General features: G+C 43.9%; 1 protein-coding gene across 2 annotated transcripts in view; it reads left to right on the top strand.

Annotated features, from left to right (window-relative positions):
• The window catches only part of UBA5 (ubiquitin like modifier activating enzyme 5), a 35,573-nt gene extending 20,559 nt beyond the window's left edge, over positions 1 to 15,014 (top strand). For both annotated transcript variants that reach the window (XM_040353111.1, XM_040353112.1), the window contains 5 exons: positions 618 to 745; positions 5,337 to 5,472; positions 6,608 to 6,686; positions 8,032 to 8,138; positions 14,437 to 15,014. In XM_040353111.1, coding sequence (XP_040209045.1) covers positions 618 to 745; positions 5,337 to 5,472; positions 6,608 to 6,686; positions 8,032 to 8,138; positions 14,437 to 14,514 — 528 coding nt within the window. In that variant the 3' untranslated portion in view covers positions 14,515 to 15,014. The remainder of the gene's footprint in view (positions 1 to 617; positions 746 to 5,336; positions 5,473 to 6,607; positions 6,687 to 8,031; positions 8,139 to 14,436) is intronic.
• Positions 15,015 to 18,924: the final 3,910 nt, after the last annotated feature.

Below are 18,924 nucleotides of genomic sequence, written 5' to 3'. Positions count from 1 at the left end.
GAGAACCATATTCTGTCAGGAGAGAATTTATAAAGGTAACTTTGTGCTCCTAGTTCTCAGACCTGATGTCAAACTGACAAATTAGTTCTAGGGATTGAGCATAGATTCCTGACATCAGGCAGGTGGTTAAAGTGAAATTAAACCCTCCTATTGTTTACATCCAACAAAGCTGCCATATTGGCCTCTGTTTGATCTGCAGTTGCTATGGTGCTGCACATGTGATCAGTTGTGACCCCAAGCATTTGATGGCTTGACCGTTTGGTTAAGCGCACAAGCAACTGTGGCAGTTATCATTCATAGCATGCATTGTATGTAACTGTTTTGAGAAATGGTTAAATTGATGGGTTTTGTTCCAATTCAAGTGTCAGCTCCTCCCATCGGGTCCCTTTTTTTTTTTTTTTTTTTCTTTTACTGAAGGTTATGATACCGTGAGAAATTAAAATGTATTGTTTCCAGTAGATTTCTATATTTTTTTTAACATTCCAAAGATTATACCAAAACAGATCACACAGTGGCAATGACTATATATGCTGCAGGTTCTGTGCTTAGGCTACTATACATTAATAAGTGTCATTCATTGTTTGATTTGGTAAATCCTGATCCATTCTCTTCCGCAGTGCGCACCTCCCTTAGTGGTTGCAGCAAACATTGATGAAAAGACTTTGAAGCGTGCCGGTGTGTGTGCGGCCAGTCTGCCCACCACAATGGGAGTCGTAGCTGGAATACTTGTGCAGAATGTTCTCAAGTAAGTCACTTCATAGAACTGGACTTTTATCATACACCTTCACTTACACAGCAACCAAGAAAGGTCTCCTAGAGGTTAGATTAGATTTTAAAAATACATTTCTCTCAGTGAGCACATATTTTTTGAGTTCTAATCTCAGTGTTTATCTTTAAATTTTTTATGCTGTTCTTGGTAAACATGTATTTATTTATTTCCTATGTTTTATAAGCTCCATCTAGTGGCCAAAATGCGGTATTTACTGATTCACGTTAGCTGTATGAATGAAGCACATCTGACCGAGAAAGAAAATAGCTTAGTAATACTCAATTTTCCTTTCACGCAGAATGAATGTACATGCAGTTTTGCAGGACAAATGGCTCTGCAATATTTTTTAAACGCGCCCCTTAGAGGGACTGAAAAGTTAGTGTGCAACCATAAACAAATGCATGCATGGTAACAATAAGAGTTTTATATCCTTATTTAGTGCACAAAACAATTATGAGGGTCAGGCATTCGAGGCTGTGAAGGAGGCCAGTAGTGGAGAATCAATAGAAAGGAAAAAAGGAACGGGGGGTGGAAGGAAAATGAGGGAGTGTTACACAGTGGGGGGTTGTTGTGTTTTTTTTTTTTTAGAAAGAGAGTGACTGTGTTTCAGCATGCTTATTTAAGCATTCTTGTTGTTATACTCACTGTGGAACCTAAAGGGTTAATCCTCCACATTGTGTAAAAAGGCTGATTGATCCTGTCTTCTCTGATCCTCCCCTTCTCCCACTATCCCCAATCAATCTCCTGATTAAGGATGAGCTCTGGCGTGTTCGCATAGTACACGTGAAGAGCCCGCCAGGAAGTGTGCACGGCGCTGCGCTAATCACATCCAGGGAGACATTTCACGATCCCCGCAGCCGAGCATCGGGACAATGTCTCCCTGACTGTGATTAGTGCAGCGCCATGCCCACTTCCTGGCGGGCTCTTCACGTGTACTATTTGAACACGCCAGAGCTCATCCTTACTCCTGATAAGACAGAGCCTTTGGTGTCACTCTGCACATGGTCAGTTTGGTGTGTATTGCTAGAGAGCTTTTTTTTTTTTCCTCTTGCATGTAATCAGCACAGGGCCAATTACCACTGTCCAAACAGAGGGTCAGGGGGTCATGCAGCCTCATAGGACAGATAGAGTAGGATGTAAAATCCTCCTTTAAGATTTAACTATACACTGATAGAAATCACAAAACTGCTTTATACTGCTGATGAGAAATGGTATTTAACAGTTCATATTTACCAAAAGAATTGCATTTCCATGTTCTGTGTACTGCGGGGGACCAGATATAGTGAATGCAGATTCCTGGGTTTAGTAACATTTTAATAGAGGACTTTCAGATTTTAGATTCTAGATCAGCGGGTGCCCAACCTTTTGAAGAGCAAGGGCCACTTAAGCAACTTGGTAACTGGTCGTGGGCCACAATGAGCGGAGCGGGTGGACGGGATGTCCGTGTCCACTCTGCATATGCAGAGCGGACATGAACACAGCCCACTAAACTGTGTCCATGTCCAAGCATATCGGATTGGAGGTAGAACAGAAGTTGGTTTATGTTTGCCACTCCTTAGAGGTTCATGGAGGGTCAAATTGGGTCTGCCTGACCGTGTGAAAAGGGCTCAAGGCTGCTTTCACACTGATGTGCTGCGTTTTTTTCTGCACTGTGGGTGCACTTTGCAATAGTCTTCTATTATATTTTGCAGGTTTGGTGCACTTTCAGAAAGCTCACCAAACTCGCCGGTAATAACAGAAGTCTTTGGCTCAAAGCAGGTAACCCATAGGTGCACTGCTCTGCACCTGCTGATCTGTTTGAAAGCAGCCCAGTAACCACTGCAGAACAGATATGCCCATATATACACTGTGATTTTAGTGATAAAATTACCTTTAACAGTATTATATTCTATTCCATCCCAGAGCAGGAGATCGCGGGCCACATCAGAGGGCTCCGCGGGCCACATGTGGTCCTCGGGCCACTGGTTGGCCATCCCTGTTCTAGATGGAGCTTTGTATTCAATACAGCCAATCAAACCACCGTGCCTAATGACTGATAACGTATCCGTATCAATCACCAAGTGACTTTATAGTTTTCAGTGAGTTTACATTTACAGGTTTGCATTGGCACAAGGAGCGGTAAAGCACAACTGTTGAAAAGCACATTAATGAGCATTTGATGCACAAGGACCAGGCCTTTTCTAGCACTTTGTTTACAAGTAAAAATCTTAGAATTAGAACCCCCAAACATTTTATATATCTTTTTTAGCAGAGACCCTAGAGAATAAAATGGCGATCATTATGATTTTTTGATGTCACATTTGTGCAGCGATATTTTTTTCCAAAGAATTGTGTTTGAAAAAAACACTCTAATGAATTTTAAATGCAAAAAATCACAATATATAACCCAATTTTTTGGTAAAATATAATATTAATATAATAAAAAATGATGCTATGCTGAGTAAATAGATGCCTATTATGCCACGCTTTAAAATTATGTGCAAACTACGATACTTAAAAATCTCCATAGACAACGCTTACATTTTTTTTACAGGTTACCAGTTTAGAGTTAGAGGAGGTCTAGCACTAGAATTGTTGCTCTCGCCATAACATTTGTGGCAATATCTGGGGTCTATAAGACCCTATATCTCTTCTACCTTTTCAAAGCAAAAGATCAAAAAAAGAAGAAAAAAAAGAGGAAGAGAATCGCCGGCTACAAAAAAAAAAATACCAGTGTTACGGCTGATGGCTTCAGCCATAACCCCGGTAAACCACTTTGAAGGCGCAGTGTGTGTGTGTGTGTGTGTGTGTGTGTGTGTGGTTATAAATGCCCATTCATTTGAGTGGGCTGCCTAATGCTCCAAAAAAAGATGCATTAACTATTCTTCTCAGTGCGCCCCAACGCATGATGGTGGATTGTTGCAATAAATGTCTGTCAGCGCGGTGGGTTTTGGTGCCTTTCAGAATGAATGCCATCGTGCCTAGTGTGTGTTGCAGTCATGCGCACATTCACACAACACAATAAGGTGAATGGGCCATATTCATTAAATTTATATCTAGATGATATTTTACATGTGTATATAAAAAACGTAAAAGTACTAAACATTTCCTTTATTAGGGGCTCCAGGAAAGAAGGGTGATATGTCCATGGTGCCCCGCGATGTCGGCAGCCCAAACCGAGCATGCGCGAGCCGCACTGCGCGTCTTCACTGGTCCCCGCTGTGTGTCTCATGGAAGACAGCGGGGGGTACAGAGTAGGCGCCGGAAGTGGCGTAGATCACCAAGGTGATCTATGCCAGGAAATGGGAGCAAATACCTGTATTAGATGGGTATCTGCTTCCCCCTCCCCCTGAAAGGTGCCAAATGTGACACCGGAGGGGGGAAGGGTTTCAAAAAGTGGAAGTTCAATTTTTGGGTGGAAATCCACTTTAAGGGCCTTTTCACACTGGTGCGTTTTTGCCGCGTTTACGCGGTAAAAATAGCGCTATTAAAACGCTCCCCATGCCCCTCTCCATTGAAATGAATTAAAAACGCGGTAAAAACGCTGTAAAATCGCGGTGTTTTACCGCGATTTTAACGCTCTATTTTTACATCGGTTTTTAATTAATTTCAATGGAGCATGGGGAGCGTTTTAATAGCGCTATTTTTACCGCGGAAACGCGGCAAAAACGCACCAGTGTGAAAGGGCCCTTAGTCAACTCGATTTAAATCATAATTTTTAAAGAGCAACTGTCATCTCTGTCTAGCAGCGGCTCCTCTGACCCGACAGTCTCATTCACTTTAATGGGACGGCTGGTGGTGCTGCAGTGATGCAACAAGGTGAGGGACATGGCGGCAGCAGGCGAGTGGATGCCTGCTTAACAGGCGCTGCCATGATGGATCTGAAATGACAGGTGCTCTTTAATTGTTAGGACTTCCTCTTACTGGTAGTTGGAATCTTTTAATATTTGCAAACAAAATGAGATTTCCTATTTAGAATAGGCTGTCAGGTTAGTAAAACAACGATATCAGAACTGATTCAGTCATACAGTTTGTAGCGTACGTAGATTTGCAAAACGATGCGATAAAATAATATTTCTAAACTTTGTTTTATCTCATGGTTACTGTGTGGATGCATCAATGCAGTGCATGTTATCTCGGCTTTGCAGAGGTTGGATTCATTGAATGAGTTTACCAAAAATGTAACATGTATACAGCCTCATGCTACATAACTAAGCTCCATTTCATGCTGAATACATTATTAATGTATCTTAAATAGAAAACTATCATTACTCCAAAAGCATTTTAATAAAATACATTTTAATAAAAATATATTTTATTTTAATTTTATTTATTTTTGTATTAAAAAAACATCATTGGGCTGCTGTGTCCTTGTACACCTTTGCCTTTTTGCTGGTCTCATACAGATCAGAATGACTGTAATTAGCTACCTTGCCAAGGCAGAGTCTAGGCCCCTCCAAAAGGGCTGCCTCCAGGGTATGCTAAAGGGTTCACATTCTTTTTCTTTACACCTAAAAAGCTAAAAAGAGGCGATTGTTGAAAACATTTCTTGTCTGTTGGATCTCAGTAGCCTGCTCTTTTTCTATAGGTATCTCCTAAACTTTGGCACAGTGAGCTTCTACCTGGGATACAATGCAATGCAGGACTACTTCCCAACCATGTCCTTGAAACCTAACCCATCCTGCAGCGATAGATACTGTTTGCAACGGCAGGAAGAATTCAAGGTAGACATGTTGTAGTGGTCAGTTAAATGTGTATAGGCATGATGTTGCTTATAAATGTAGTCATGCTGACGTGTTGTTATGCTTTAAATTATTTTAGCGTAATATCTCACAAAAGATGTGTTTTCCATTTCCATGCGTTTTTTCTTAGTCCTGCTAAGTTCAAAAGAAGAAACCAGATAGTCTTCATCTGATGTGGAGTTCTGCTGATCTATTATACAGAATCCAATCTGAGTGACCAGCCATCTTAGATTGGCCATGCATTTCCCCTTCCAAACCTTTTGAGGTGGATCTCAAACCCCCTCCCCCCGCTGCCGGAGTACAATGCAATCCGCTGTTAAATACGCAGAGCAGCACTACAGCATAATTCCCGCAGTACTGATCAAGACTGTTTTATCTTGGTGGTTAAACAGAAGTTTGTAGATTAACTTCAACCGCATTGGCCATACATGGATTGGTTCAGCAGGGTCCAGCCAAATCTTAATCTATTGAGGGCCAGCTTAAAAGCTTCTGCCAGTCAGTGTGCTTTTGTTTTGCTGTAAATGGGTTTTGCATCCTTATTCAAGTCTCATATCTTCAACTAGGACTATAATTCAGTTGGCAGTATCAGACCCTCCCCCCCTCGAAACTGCAGACATTTTTTATTACTGTTCCCTGCAGGGGCGGACTGACCATTGAGGCACTTGGGCACTGCCCGAGGGCCCCATGCCACTAGGGGGCCCCCATCAGGGTTGCCAGGCTCAGTAAAACCAGGGACAGTATGTGAAAATCTGTGTTTTTTTTTTTTTTTTACATGTGTCCCTTATATGTCCAAAACCGACATGCTTTTGATGTGAAAATCCTGAGATTTTAGCTGCACTGCCTCCTGGCTTGGTGGCCATCTGTAAGCCCGGAGGCACCATAATCTTCTATTGCCCGGGGGCCCCATGAGTTGTCAGTCCGCCCCTGGTTCCCTGTTTTTAGTTTTTCAAAAATAACAGAATTTTCTTATCCAAACTTTTTTTTTTTTTTTTTTTTTGTGTGATTATAGCTACTGTATACAAAAAAAATAAAAAATTCCGCTTTTACATTGCTTGTTTTTGTGTATAGGCATTTCTTTTCTTTTCTCTAATGTTTGGTAAAACTTTTTCTTATCCAGTTAAAAGAAGCAGCGAAGCCTAAACCTGAAGTTGTAGTGGAAGAAGAAAAACCTGTTGTACACGAGGAAAACAATTGGGGTAATAACCTAAACCAAGTGATATGTACATTTATGTTAATGAATAAGGATGAGCTCAGGCACATTCGCAACCGAACGGGCGGAGCCCACCAAGAAGGTCGGCAGTGCACAGCGCTAATCGCAGGCAGTGAGACATTTTCCCGATCCGCGGCTGCAGAGATGTCTTGCTGCCTGTGATTAGCGCTGTGCAGTGCCGACTTCCTGGCGGGCTCTGCATGTGCGGTTGCAAACATGCCTGAGATCATACTTATTAATGAACCTGTTCTTTCCCTGTGTAGGGAAAAGCAACAAGTTAAGTTCACTTGACTCCCCTCAACTACACGTGTGTGTGTGTGTGTGTGTGTGTGTGTGTGTGTGTGTGTATATAAATCAGCTTTATCAACCTCCTTGTTTTTTGAGTATGCTGCGTGGACCCTGTCAAATCCTGTGGGGAGGGAGCGGGGGGTGGGCCTGAGCTGAGCTGAGCTGTGTGCGTCTATGGAGACACATACTGGATAGGGAACGCGCTTGCAAGTTTTCCCTCATAGCAAGTGGCTTACTATGAGGGGCACATGCAGGAGTGGAGATCGCCGGCAGAGGACCCCAGAAGAGGCAGTACAGAGCAGGTGAGTATAAGCTTGATTTTTTTTTTTTTTTTTTTTTTCTAATTGCACATTTCAACCACGTTAATGTTTTGTATACACCCCCTAAATCTTACCCCCAGGGCTAGAGACACTTGCACGCCCCCATGTAAGAATGTAGTTACATCACCAAACAGCCCCGTCACATTCCCTGCATACCTGGAAGTACCAAGTATTCCTCTCGGGCAGGAGAGTGAAGGAAAGGTAAGTGCTGTTGGGGAGGGAAGAAGTTTAATGAACCTGTTCACTCTAAAGCATGGGTCTTCAAACTACGGCCCTCCAGTTGTTCAGGAACTACAATTCCCATCATGCCTAGTCATGTCTGTGAATGTCCTAGTTTTACAATGCCTCATGGGATGTGTAGTTCCGCAACAGCTGGAGGGCCGTAGTTTGAAGATCCCTGCTCTACATCACTACAAGATTCAACAGTGGTGTCCGGGTTGGAGGAAGGAACACGGACATCCAGCACTCCTCATATTCTCCCGTGCTGATTTTGATTTCTAAGCTGATAGTATTGCTTTGACCTGACACGTAGAAGATGTTCTGAATAGTGTGATGGATGATTTACTGTAACTATTCCACATTTCTTTTGTATGATATCTGTAAGATGTGTACATATTTGGATATAAAAACTCTTTTAGTGTATGAATTTAGCAGGTCTGCCAGTGATCTCGCTCAAACAGAAACCACAATTTCTTATACAGTGAACTATTCTCTGACTTCTAGGAATTGAGTTAGTGTCTGAGGTTTCTGAGGAAGAGTTAAAGGAGGCTTCTGGACCTGTCCCCGATCTACCAGAGGGAATTACTGTGGCATACACCATTCCTGTTACGGTATGATACACATTTATTTAGTGCTTTGTAGAAACTTTTTAAATACACAGACAGTGGGAACAATAATGTTGTACTTTTAGCTTGATTTAAATGAAAACTTGCCGAACTTAAAACGACTAAACCATTTCTGAATTTTATGTGTAATTCCAGGCTATTGCCTAACTATGCCTAAACCTGCTCCCATCGCGGCCATTGCCTATGCTTAAACCTGCTCCCACCCCGGCCATTTTCTATGCTTAAACCTGCTCCCATCCCGGCCATTACCTATGCTTAAACCTGCTCCCATCCCGGCCATTACCTATGCTTAAACCTGCTCCCATCCCGGCCATTACCTATGCTTAAACCTGCTCCCACCCCGGCCATTGCCTATGCTTAAACCTGCTCCCATCCCGGCCATTACCTATGCTTAAACCTGCTCCCACCCCGGCCATTGCCTATGCTTAAACCTGCTCCCATCGCAGCCATTGCCTATGCTTAAACCTGCTCCCACCCCGACCATTGCCTATGCCTAAACCTGCTCCCATTGCCTATGCCTAAACCTGCTCCCACCCCGGCCATTGCCTATGCTTAAACCTGCTCCCACCCCGGCCATTGCCTATGCGTAAACCTGCTCCCACCCCGGCCATTGCCTATGCGTAAACCTGCTCCCATCACGGCCATTGCCTATGCCTAAACCTGCTCCCACCCCGGCCATTGCCTATGCTTAAACCTGCTCCCACCCCGGCCATTGCCTATGCTTAAACCTGCTCCCACCCCGGCAATTGCCTATGCTTAAACCTTCTCCCACCCCGGCCATTACCTATGCTTAAACCTGCTCCCACCCCGGCAATTGCCTATGCTTAAACCTTCTCCCACCCCGGCCATTACCTATGCTTAAACCTGCTCCCACCCCGGCCATTACCTATGCTTAAACCTGCTCCCACCCTGGCAATTGCCTATGCTTAAACCTGCTCCCACTCCCTTCTAAATCCCATTCTAACTACTTTGTGAACTATGGAATTCCACTTTGTTATTTATAAATATGATTCTGTGCTTATGAAAGATTTAGATTTACTGATTTGTTTAGCTTGACAGTCGGAGGTCACTTGAAGTCTGACCGTTGTTGCCTTGTCAGCTGCCTGATTTTACAAACTCTCTCTCAGCTCCTAAGATTACATAGCAGAATCAAATAACAGAGCCACATGGTAAAAGAAAATAAGTAAGCAACTCCATTGCTTTTATGATGTTGTGTACACTTAGAAGCTGGGAAACAATGTATAGCAGGGGTGCCCAACCTTTTGAAGGCAGAGGGCCACTTAAGCGACTTAGTAACCGGTCGTGGGCCACAATGAGCGGAGTGGATAGATGACAGGTCTGTGTCCAGTCTGCATATGCAAAGCAGACACAGGCAACACCCAATCTACTCTATGGGCCCTCTGATCCAATCAGATGGAAGGGGACAGATCCACTTTTTTTTAGCAGATTGGATTGGAGGTAGGCAGGTGTAAACAAACAAAAGTCTGTTTACATCTACCACTCCATAGAGGTGAATGGAGGGTCCGATTGGGTCAGAACGATCGTGTGAAAGGGGCCTAAGGCTGATTTTACACTGGTGGTTTGCAGTCTATTGCGGTGCAGTGTACCTGCAGTTTTCCTGCCGGTTAGCTGCACTTTGCCATAGACGTCTATTATATCCTGCAGGTGCGGTGGATTTTCTGAAAAGCTGCTTGCTTCTTCGGCTTCATTTACAACACTGATGCTCTCAGATGGCAGGTCGGCAATCTGGGCTTGCCAACCAGCCATCCCAGAGCAGGAGGTCACGGGGCACATGAGAGGGCTCACTGGTTGGGCACCCTTGATGTATAGGGTCAAGCAATTAACAGGGCAGCAGCTGTTAGATTATATGTGACTTCTAACTCTCATGATGAAGAATCAAATTTTGATAAAGTAAGTAAAAAAAAAAAAAAAAAACGGCAGAGTACAGTAAAACCTTGGATTGCGAGCATAATTCGTTCCAGAAACATGCTTGTAATCCAAAGCACTTCTATATCAAAGCGAATTTCCCCATAAGAAATAATGGAAACTCAAATGATATTCATTCCACAATCATAGGTTCTTCAGTTTATAGTCAATATAAAAAGATTATAGCAATGTGATAGGTTGTGTAACCATAAAATGTCCATCCACAAATGGAAGCCTCCACAAGGGGATTAGAAGCAAAATCCAGTAGGAGCTCCAGAGTATAAATGAGAAGAGAGGCGCTTCTAAGTGTAGCAATAAGTTGCTAAATGTTGTACCTTCATTAAATGTAACCATATTGCTACACTTAGAGGCACCTCTCTTCTCTTTTATACTCAGTTGTGACATGACGCTACTCTTATATCAAGACATCGCTTGTATATCAAGTCAAAATTGATTTAAACATTTTGCATGTCTCTCAAAGCAAGTTAGTTCTGATAAACCCAATTGCAACTGTTGATTACCCCCCCCCCCCTCCAATCTTCCTCAGTAGTTGATACAGCCATGTGTACAATAAATTGATTCAAAACTTTCTTCTAAGCAGACCTAGACTTAGGTTGGGGGACCAGGAAGCATGTCTCTTAGGCCTAGTTCACACAGGCTTCAACTTTGAAAATGATTTACAAAGCCTTTGCAGAGCTTTTGTTAAAGTGGCTGTCCATGCAAAATGTAAAATCCCTGTGTAACGAGACCCTTGCTCGGTTTCACTCTCCCGACACTCCTCTGCTGCTATTGAATCAGATTGCAGATTGCAACGTCTGATGGTTCGGTCATCCAAGGCTCTGGGATTTGAACTACAGCTATGTGCCATTCGAAATCCATCAGAACAAACACCAGGCAGGCTGTATGTAAGTTCAAACAGGAAAACTCTCTTATTGGATGCACACACACTTTTATACAACAGTTCGAACACCCCGCCCCCATCAACCGCTTTCCTATTGGTCAATTGTAAAGTATATTGTAGTTCTCAATTAGGTCCTCTTAGCCATGCAAATGAGGACTTGAAACAGGGTCAGCAGGGATTGGTCCGATAGCTTGAATAGGAGGACTGATATGTGTAATGAGACAGAAGCCCCAGGAGGTAATCAATGTACACAAAAAGCCAGACACAGAACAATGCTTTTCCTCCAGACCATGGAGACGTCTGGAGGGGGGGGGGTTAGCCTTAAGACAGGGCAGAAGACCCCCCACTGTGTAACAGATATCAAGGAGATACACTTCAGCATTCCAAAGTCCATGACAATACTCCCCCCTGGGAAACAGTCCAACAGCCAGAGTGGGACCCCGAACGGGTCAACTCGAGGATGTTGGAAAAGTAAGGTTCCAGGTCTGTCAGCTGGGGTAACCCATCCGCCTTCCTGTTTTGAGGCCCTGGCCCATAATCGAAAGGCAAGAGGCTCACATTCAGTCCTCGCCAAAGGCCTCTGTCGCAGCTAGGTCTGCATCTATAAACATCGGGGATCTAACTCTAACCTCTCTATCCCTGTAAATGAAAAACAAGTATACATACCTTTTTGGAAGCCGATCTGACCCACTCCCACTCTGAGCTGTCAGCCGCGGCTTCTCTGTGTAGGCGGGTGCAGAGGTAATCGGGTCGAAGCGGATCAGATTGGCTTCCAAAAAGGTATGTATACTCATCTTTTCTTTACAGGGATAGAGAGGTTAGTGTTGGATCCGTGGTGTCTATAGATGCAGGGATTTTACATTTTGCATGGACGTCCACAAAAATGCATTTAAATTGCATTCTTTATTGTGAAAATGACAGTTGCAGTTTGGGAGTTAACCACAGGTGGCGCTGTAGGAGTTAGGGTGCACCTAGTATGTGTTTACAACTGTTTGGGGGTGTGGCTGTAGGAATGACGTCATCGATCGTGTCTTCCCTATAAAGGGAATGACGCGATCGATGTGCCGCCATAGTGAAGGACGGGGAAGCCGTGTTTACACACGGCTCTCCCCGTTCTTCAGCTCCGGGGAGCGATCGCGACGGAGCGGCTATAAACAAATAGCCGCGCCGTGGTCCCGGATCGCTCCCCGAGCGGACCCGACCTCCGCATGTAGCGGGGGGGTCCCGATCGGACCCCCCACCCGCTAATAGGCGAGGACGTACGTGTACGCCCATGTGCCTGTACGTGCCATATTGTGGACGTATATGTACATGCGGGGGTCGGGAACTGGTTAAAGGAGTTGTAATGGTTTGTCTCTTTTATTTTCTAAATTGGTTCCTTTAAGCTAGTGCATTGTTGGTTCACTTACCTTTTCTTTCGATTTCCCTTCTAAATGTTTTTTTTTTATTTGTCTAAATTTCTCACTTCCTGTTCCGCCTCAGTAAGCTGTTCTGGCGGACTAACCCCCAGCCTGAACGTGTGTGTGTGTGTGTGTGTGTGTGTGTGTGTGTAAATTTGCAACGATAGCACTGTAATGCCCTGTACACACGATCGGTCCATCCGATGAAAACGGACTGATGGATTTTTCCATCAGTTATCCGATGAAGCTGACTGATGATCAGTCGTGCCTACACACCATCAGTTAATAAAACGATCGTGTCAGAACGCGGTCACGTAAACCACATACGACGGCACTATAAAGGGGAAGTTCAAATCCAATGACGCCACCCTTGGGGCTAATTTAGCTGATTTTGTTTTAGTAAAAGACTATTCGCGCTTTTCTGTCTGTTACAGCGTGATGAATGTGCCATCTCCATAACGAATGCTAGTTTTACCAGAACGAGCGCTCCCGTCCCCTAATTTAGTCTGAACATGCGTGGATTTTTAACCGATGGACATGCCTATAGACGATCGTTTTTTTTTCCTATCGGTTAGTTAAACATCAGATAATTTTAAAACAAGTTCCTAGTTTTTTAACCAATGGATAAAAAAACGATGGGGCCCACACATGATCGGTTAGTCTGATGAAAACGGTCCATCAGACCGTTTTCATCAGAAAAAACGATCGTGTACGCGGCATAAGCCGTGCAAGCTGAAAACGCGTTTCGGACACAATCTTTGTGAGTCTATATCTTACTTTTTTTTTTCTTTAAATATATATTATTAAACATTTTAAAAATGGAGAGCACTAGATTCTGACTTCCTTCTTTTGCATATCCCTCATATTTGGTGAGATGATCAGATTTTTAATCCCATGGGAATAAGCGATTACCAGCACCACGCCAGCCCTCTCTATTATCCCCAGAGGGGAACACTGCTGATTTGACTCAGATGTGAGGTGAGCAGCCTGTGAGACTGGTGAGGAACGCACAAGCATTTTGGATTGATGTATTGATTTTTTTTTAATTCACTTCAATCAGTCACAGATACTTCTGTATATACTCGAGTATAAGCCGAGTTTTTCAGCACATTTTTTTTTTTTGTGCTGAAAATGCCCCCTCGGCTTATTCTCAAGTCACCTTTTTGCGCCTGATCTCCTGGACTTTGGGGACCCAGTGCCATCTGGCCGTAGGTCCCCTGGACCCCAAGATTGGCACACATGTAGCCCCACTCTTTCTCTACAAGTGTGCAAAGTTTGTTGTCCGGGAGACCTACCGGCGTGGAGCACCAATTTTTTTTTTTTTTTTCAAAGTCGGGCACCCCTTTCCATAGACTCCCATGTTAAACGGTAATTTCTCCGGTGATTTTGGGGAACCAGTACCGGCTGGTCGTAGGTCCCCTGGATGCAGGACTTGGCACACATGTAGTGCCATTTCTCCTCTTCCACTTCCAAAGACTCCAATGTTAAACTTCAGTCTAGTCATGGGCACAGTGAGGCATGAGCACAGTGAGGCATGCAAATGGATACCCTAGGCTTATACTCGACGAGTCAATACGTTTTCCCATTTTTTTTGTGGCAAAATTAGGTGCGTCGGCTTATACTCGAGTATGTGTGTATGTGTGTGTGTGTGTGTGTGTGTATGTGTGTGTGTGTGTGTGTGTGTATATATATATATATATATATAATTATATACTTTCAGCCATATAGGTCTATTTATTACTATTTTTAGGCTGTATGCTTTGCCCTCTAGTAAGTAGCCAATTGATTTCATAATTTCACACTAAGCCAAATTATTAGTGTATTATTTTTTTTTTTTTTTTTTTTTTTTTTTATTAAAAGGGTCCGGCAAATTGGTCCCAGTAACTAATTGTAAATTATTGACTAGAGCACCTCATTATCATATAAGGTCCTCAGTCAGAGTTGAAATTTTTTTTTTTGAGCTCCCTCGTCAATATTCTTAATACTATATAGAAGTCATGGAAATGTGCAAAGTCTAGATGGTGTTATTCATGAATATGTTTGCTTCTGTCTTCAGAAACCCACATCAGGAGTCACTGTGGAGGACTCGGAGCAGAGTCTGGAGGAGCTCATGGCTCAGATGAAGAACATGTAACTTGCCAGTTCATCAAGCAACAAATTATTCTCCATTGTACAGAGAACTTGCTTCTTATTTACTTTGTCATCTCATCAGTCCTCATTTAATAAAGCCTGACAAAAGCAGTGCACTGTCCTCCGAATATCCAATCAAGTTCACACTTGCAGAGTCTAACTGCTATATTCCTTGGCTTGAATCTGCTTGGTTACTTTTGGGCAGCAAGATGCTTATAAAAAAAGTCCATTAGAGTAAATCTTTCCATAGATGAGTAAGGGAGCTGCGATTGTCAGCCTTCTCCTAAAATTCTAGTTGCCTGGTTGTTGTACTGACCCACTTGGCCTCAACACTTTGAGTCACTGACCCAGAACAAGTAAGCAGATAATGAAAGTCATAAACCCTTATCTGACTGCTTGTTCTGTGTCATATAGAAGAAAGAGGGTCAGTATGACAACCAGGTAACTGGAAAATTTACAATAGATGTTTCTATCATGACAGGTTTTCTTTACTTTGTAGAGATACATAAAGGATTGTTTCCATCAATGAATATAAAGGCCCAGATTCTCATAGACTTACGACGGCGTATCTTCAGATACGCCGTCGTAAGTCCGAATGGGCGCCGTCGTATCTATGCACCTGATTCATAGAATCAGTTACGCATAGATTTGGCCAAGATACAAGCGGCGTAAGTCTCCTACGCCGTCGTATCTTGGGGTGCATATTTACGCTGGCCGCTAGGTGGCGCTTCCGTTGATTTCCGCGTTGAATATGTAATTGAGCAAGATACGCCGATTCACAAACGTACGTACGCCCGTCGCAATTAGTTACGCCGTTTACGTAAGACATACGCCGGCGTAAAGATAAAGCTGGTCTCTAGGTGGCGCAGCCCATGCAAGGTATGGACGTCGGAACAAGCGTATCTTTTTACGTTGTTTACGTAAGTCGTACGTGAATGGGGCTGTGCGTAGGTTACGTTCACGTCATAGGCATTGAGCCGGCGTATCTTTGGGCGTAAATACGACGTGATACTGAGCATGCGCCGTTCGTTCGTCCATGCATCTACATGGGGTCACGCTTAATTTAAATACAACACGCCCACGACCTGCCTACTTTGAATTACGCACGCTTACGCCGGCCGATTTACGCTACACCGCCGTAACTTAGGACGCAAGTGCTTTGTGAATACAGCACTTGCCTCTCTAAGTAGCGGCGGCGTAGCGTAAATAAGATACGCTATGCCCGCACAACGTTATTCCGCCCTACGTGAATCTAGGCCAAAGACTCCAGGGTGACTCTACACTCACATATTTGCATGTTTACTGTGTCGGCATGAAGAAGATATTGTGATTTATAGCATTGCAGTATCTGCTGCCCACTGAGACAGTAAGTGTTCGCAAATACTTTTGGATAGACATACTGATTCACCACAGCATTTGTGAAATTGTCAGTCCTCATAATCTGTTAGGTTGTTATTACTAATAAATTGTTAAGCTATATTTAAATGTGTCGTGTATTTATTTGTCTGCGTTGCCACACTGTATTTCTAAACAGAATGGAATTGGGTTCCGTAAATAGTAACTATCCTGTCCACCAATTACTCTCTGTAGTGTCTGGAGGTTTACTCAGGCCTTGTGAACCCATTTATTGTAAATTGTAGAAAGTGCAGCCTCAGCTCGACTCCATTTTTTTTATTGGGGCAGGGACAGGAAGCCTAGGTTCATCCTGAATGCGGGTTTATAGCTAGATTCAGGTAGGCAGGCGTATCGTTGCGGCGGCGTAGAGTATATCGTGTTTACACTACGCCGCCGTAAGTTAGCGAGGCAAGTACATGATTCACAAAGTACTTGCCTGCTAAGTTACGGCGGCGTAGTGTAAATCGGGCGGGCGTAATGGCGCCTAATTCAAATTTAGCTGAGGGGGCGTGTTTTATGGTAATGGGGGGTGACCTTACGTGATTGACGTATTTTACAAACGACGCATGCGCCGTCCGTGTACATATCCCAGTGTGCATTGCGGCAAAGTACGCCGCATGGTCCTATTGGTTTCGACGTGGACGTAAATCCCTATTCACAGACGACTTGCGCAAACAACGTAAAATTTTCGAATTTTGACGCGGGAACGACGGCCATACTTAACATTACAATTCCAGCTATTTGATGGAATAACTTTAGGCCTGATAATGCGTTACGTAAACGGCGTATCTGTACTACGTCGGCCGGGCGTACGTTCGTGAATAGGCGTATCTAGTGATTTACATATTCTAGGCTGACCGCAATGGAAGCACCACCTAGTGGTCAGCCTAAAAATTACACTTTAGGATACGACGGTGTAAGACACTTACGCCGCTCGTATCTGAGCCTAATTTAAGCGTATCTGGTTTCCAGAATACGCTTAAATTAGCACCGGCCTAAGTCTTTCTGAATCCACCTATTAGTATATAAAGATCAGAAGATTGGTCCCCAAATCAAAACTCCGAAAAATAGGGGGGATGCGGGCAATTGGACTATCACGGTACAGATAAGAAGATGAGATATAAATGCACATGTATAAAAATAACTCAATTTTATTAATAAAAAAAAAACAATAAAAGACCATAACATTCATATATAGTTAAAAACATTTGATGGCAGACCACACAGATCACCAATAGAAGAATCCCCAAGTGAAGGAGAAATCCAAATGGGACATGAGTCGCGAAGGGCATCTCTACTAGTTTTTACGGTGTAAACCGCTTCATCAGGAGAATGTCTGAAGCCCCTAATAGACCCAGGACACTACAGCACCACAAAAGGAGGTCCCCCGCGGCGGACATGGGGGGGGGGGGTACATGCCATGGATGGACTGACTGCAGTGTAAAGGGTCTGACCCAGGGAAATATACCAATAGTAGATGGATAACATAATTGAAAGGGCGCTGTGGGATCAACAACGGGTTTCAGAGCATGGATAATACACTGCAATAGAGCCCAGCATAGTGTACTGGGTGATGGTGAAGGCAGGTGTTCCCTGGGCCCGAAGTCCATGGCCTGAATGCGAGTTTTTGAAATTGTGCGAGTTTAGTTTGGCATTTCAGTCCGACTTTGGGGGCAATTTTAGAGACATCTGTGCGGGGTTCATGCACAGATGTCTATTGAAATTTCCCCTGAAGTCACCAAAAGTAGTGCAGGAACAAATTTTTGGAATCGGTAGAGCGCCACAAAGTCAGCATCGCACCGATTCAGATGGAGCAATTGGCTCCGATTTGGCCCAAGGGGAGTCCCTATCCTGCTGCCGAAAAAAATTCAGCCCTGTATGTAGCTGATATTAAATAATTTATACAGTGCACCCCGAAGGAGCATGTGTTGGTGAACCAAATTATTTGTTTGGACCAGCTTGTTCCAAAAGAACTAATTAAAGTGGCAAGAAACCTGGAGCTGTGCTTTTAAGATCAATATAGATGCTATGCCACGTATTGTGTGTTTTTTAACATTTCCATTAAAGCTTCTTGAATTTTTAAGAAGACTTGGGCTCTTAATAAGTACCACATTGTATTGACCACACCCCCTGGAAAAAGATCCCAAAAATGTATATATTAAGACCAGGGCCGGCCTTTGCGGTGTGCGGGTTGTGCGACCGCACAGAGCGCCATGACAACAGGGGCGCTGTGCGGCCGTCACAGCTCGCAATCATTTTAAATAAATAAATGATGTGTGCCGGGAGGCCGCCGTCCGGGTCCCTGCTCGGGCAGCCAGCACGGCACCCGGCGCTGCAGAGTGGGGGAGGGGCCGACGCGCCCGAAGTGTCTGACAAGACACTCTCACACTGGTCCCCCCTGCTGGCTGGCACGCCCTCCGTTCCTCCCTCCTCCTCCTCCTCTCCTCCGCTCCTCCGCGTCTTGTCTCAGGTCAGGTGGGTAGCGCGGCGCCGTTGCGTGCATGCGTAATGCATGCAGTTCAAAGTCTAACGGCGGGACCAGAACAGGACGGGACTGAAGAAAAGTAACGGTAAGGCCGCCCGTCCCCTCCACCTTATCTAGAAGGCTGATAGGTGTCATCCCTCCTCCCACCTCACCTGTTTCCCAGGCACCAGATGTGAGCCAGTTTTTTTAAAAAAACGTAAAATAAAAAAAGGATGTTATATAGCAAAAATTATATTTTTTTGTCAAAATTGGTCTTTTGCTAAAAAAGGAAAAAAATAAAACACAGAGGTGATCAAAAACCACCCGCAGTTGTCAGCTTAAGTTATGCAGTGCACATATACAAAATGGCCTGTCATGAAGGGGGGCGTAAATCACTGATTAACCACGTGACCTCTGGAAGATTTACCCCCCCCCTTCATGACAGGCCATTTTTTGCAATGTGCACTGCGTAACTTAAGCTGACAACCGCACGGTCATGCGACGCTGTACACAAATAACATTTGTATTTTTTTTTTCTTGTGGTATTTGATCACC

This window comes from Rana temporaria, chromosome 5 (assembly GCF_905171775.1).
Source record: "Rana temporaria chromosome 5, aRanTem1.1, whole genome shotgun sequence".
Classification (NCBI taxonomy): Eukaryota; Metazoa; Chordata; class Amphibia; order Anura; family Ranidae; genus Rana; species Rana temporaria.
The sequence above is the reverse complement of the archived record's forward strand: the minus strand, read 5'-3'. Positions and strand labels throughout refer to the sequence as shown.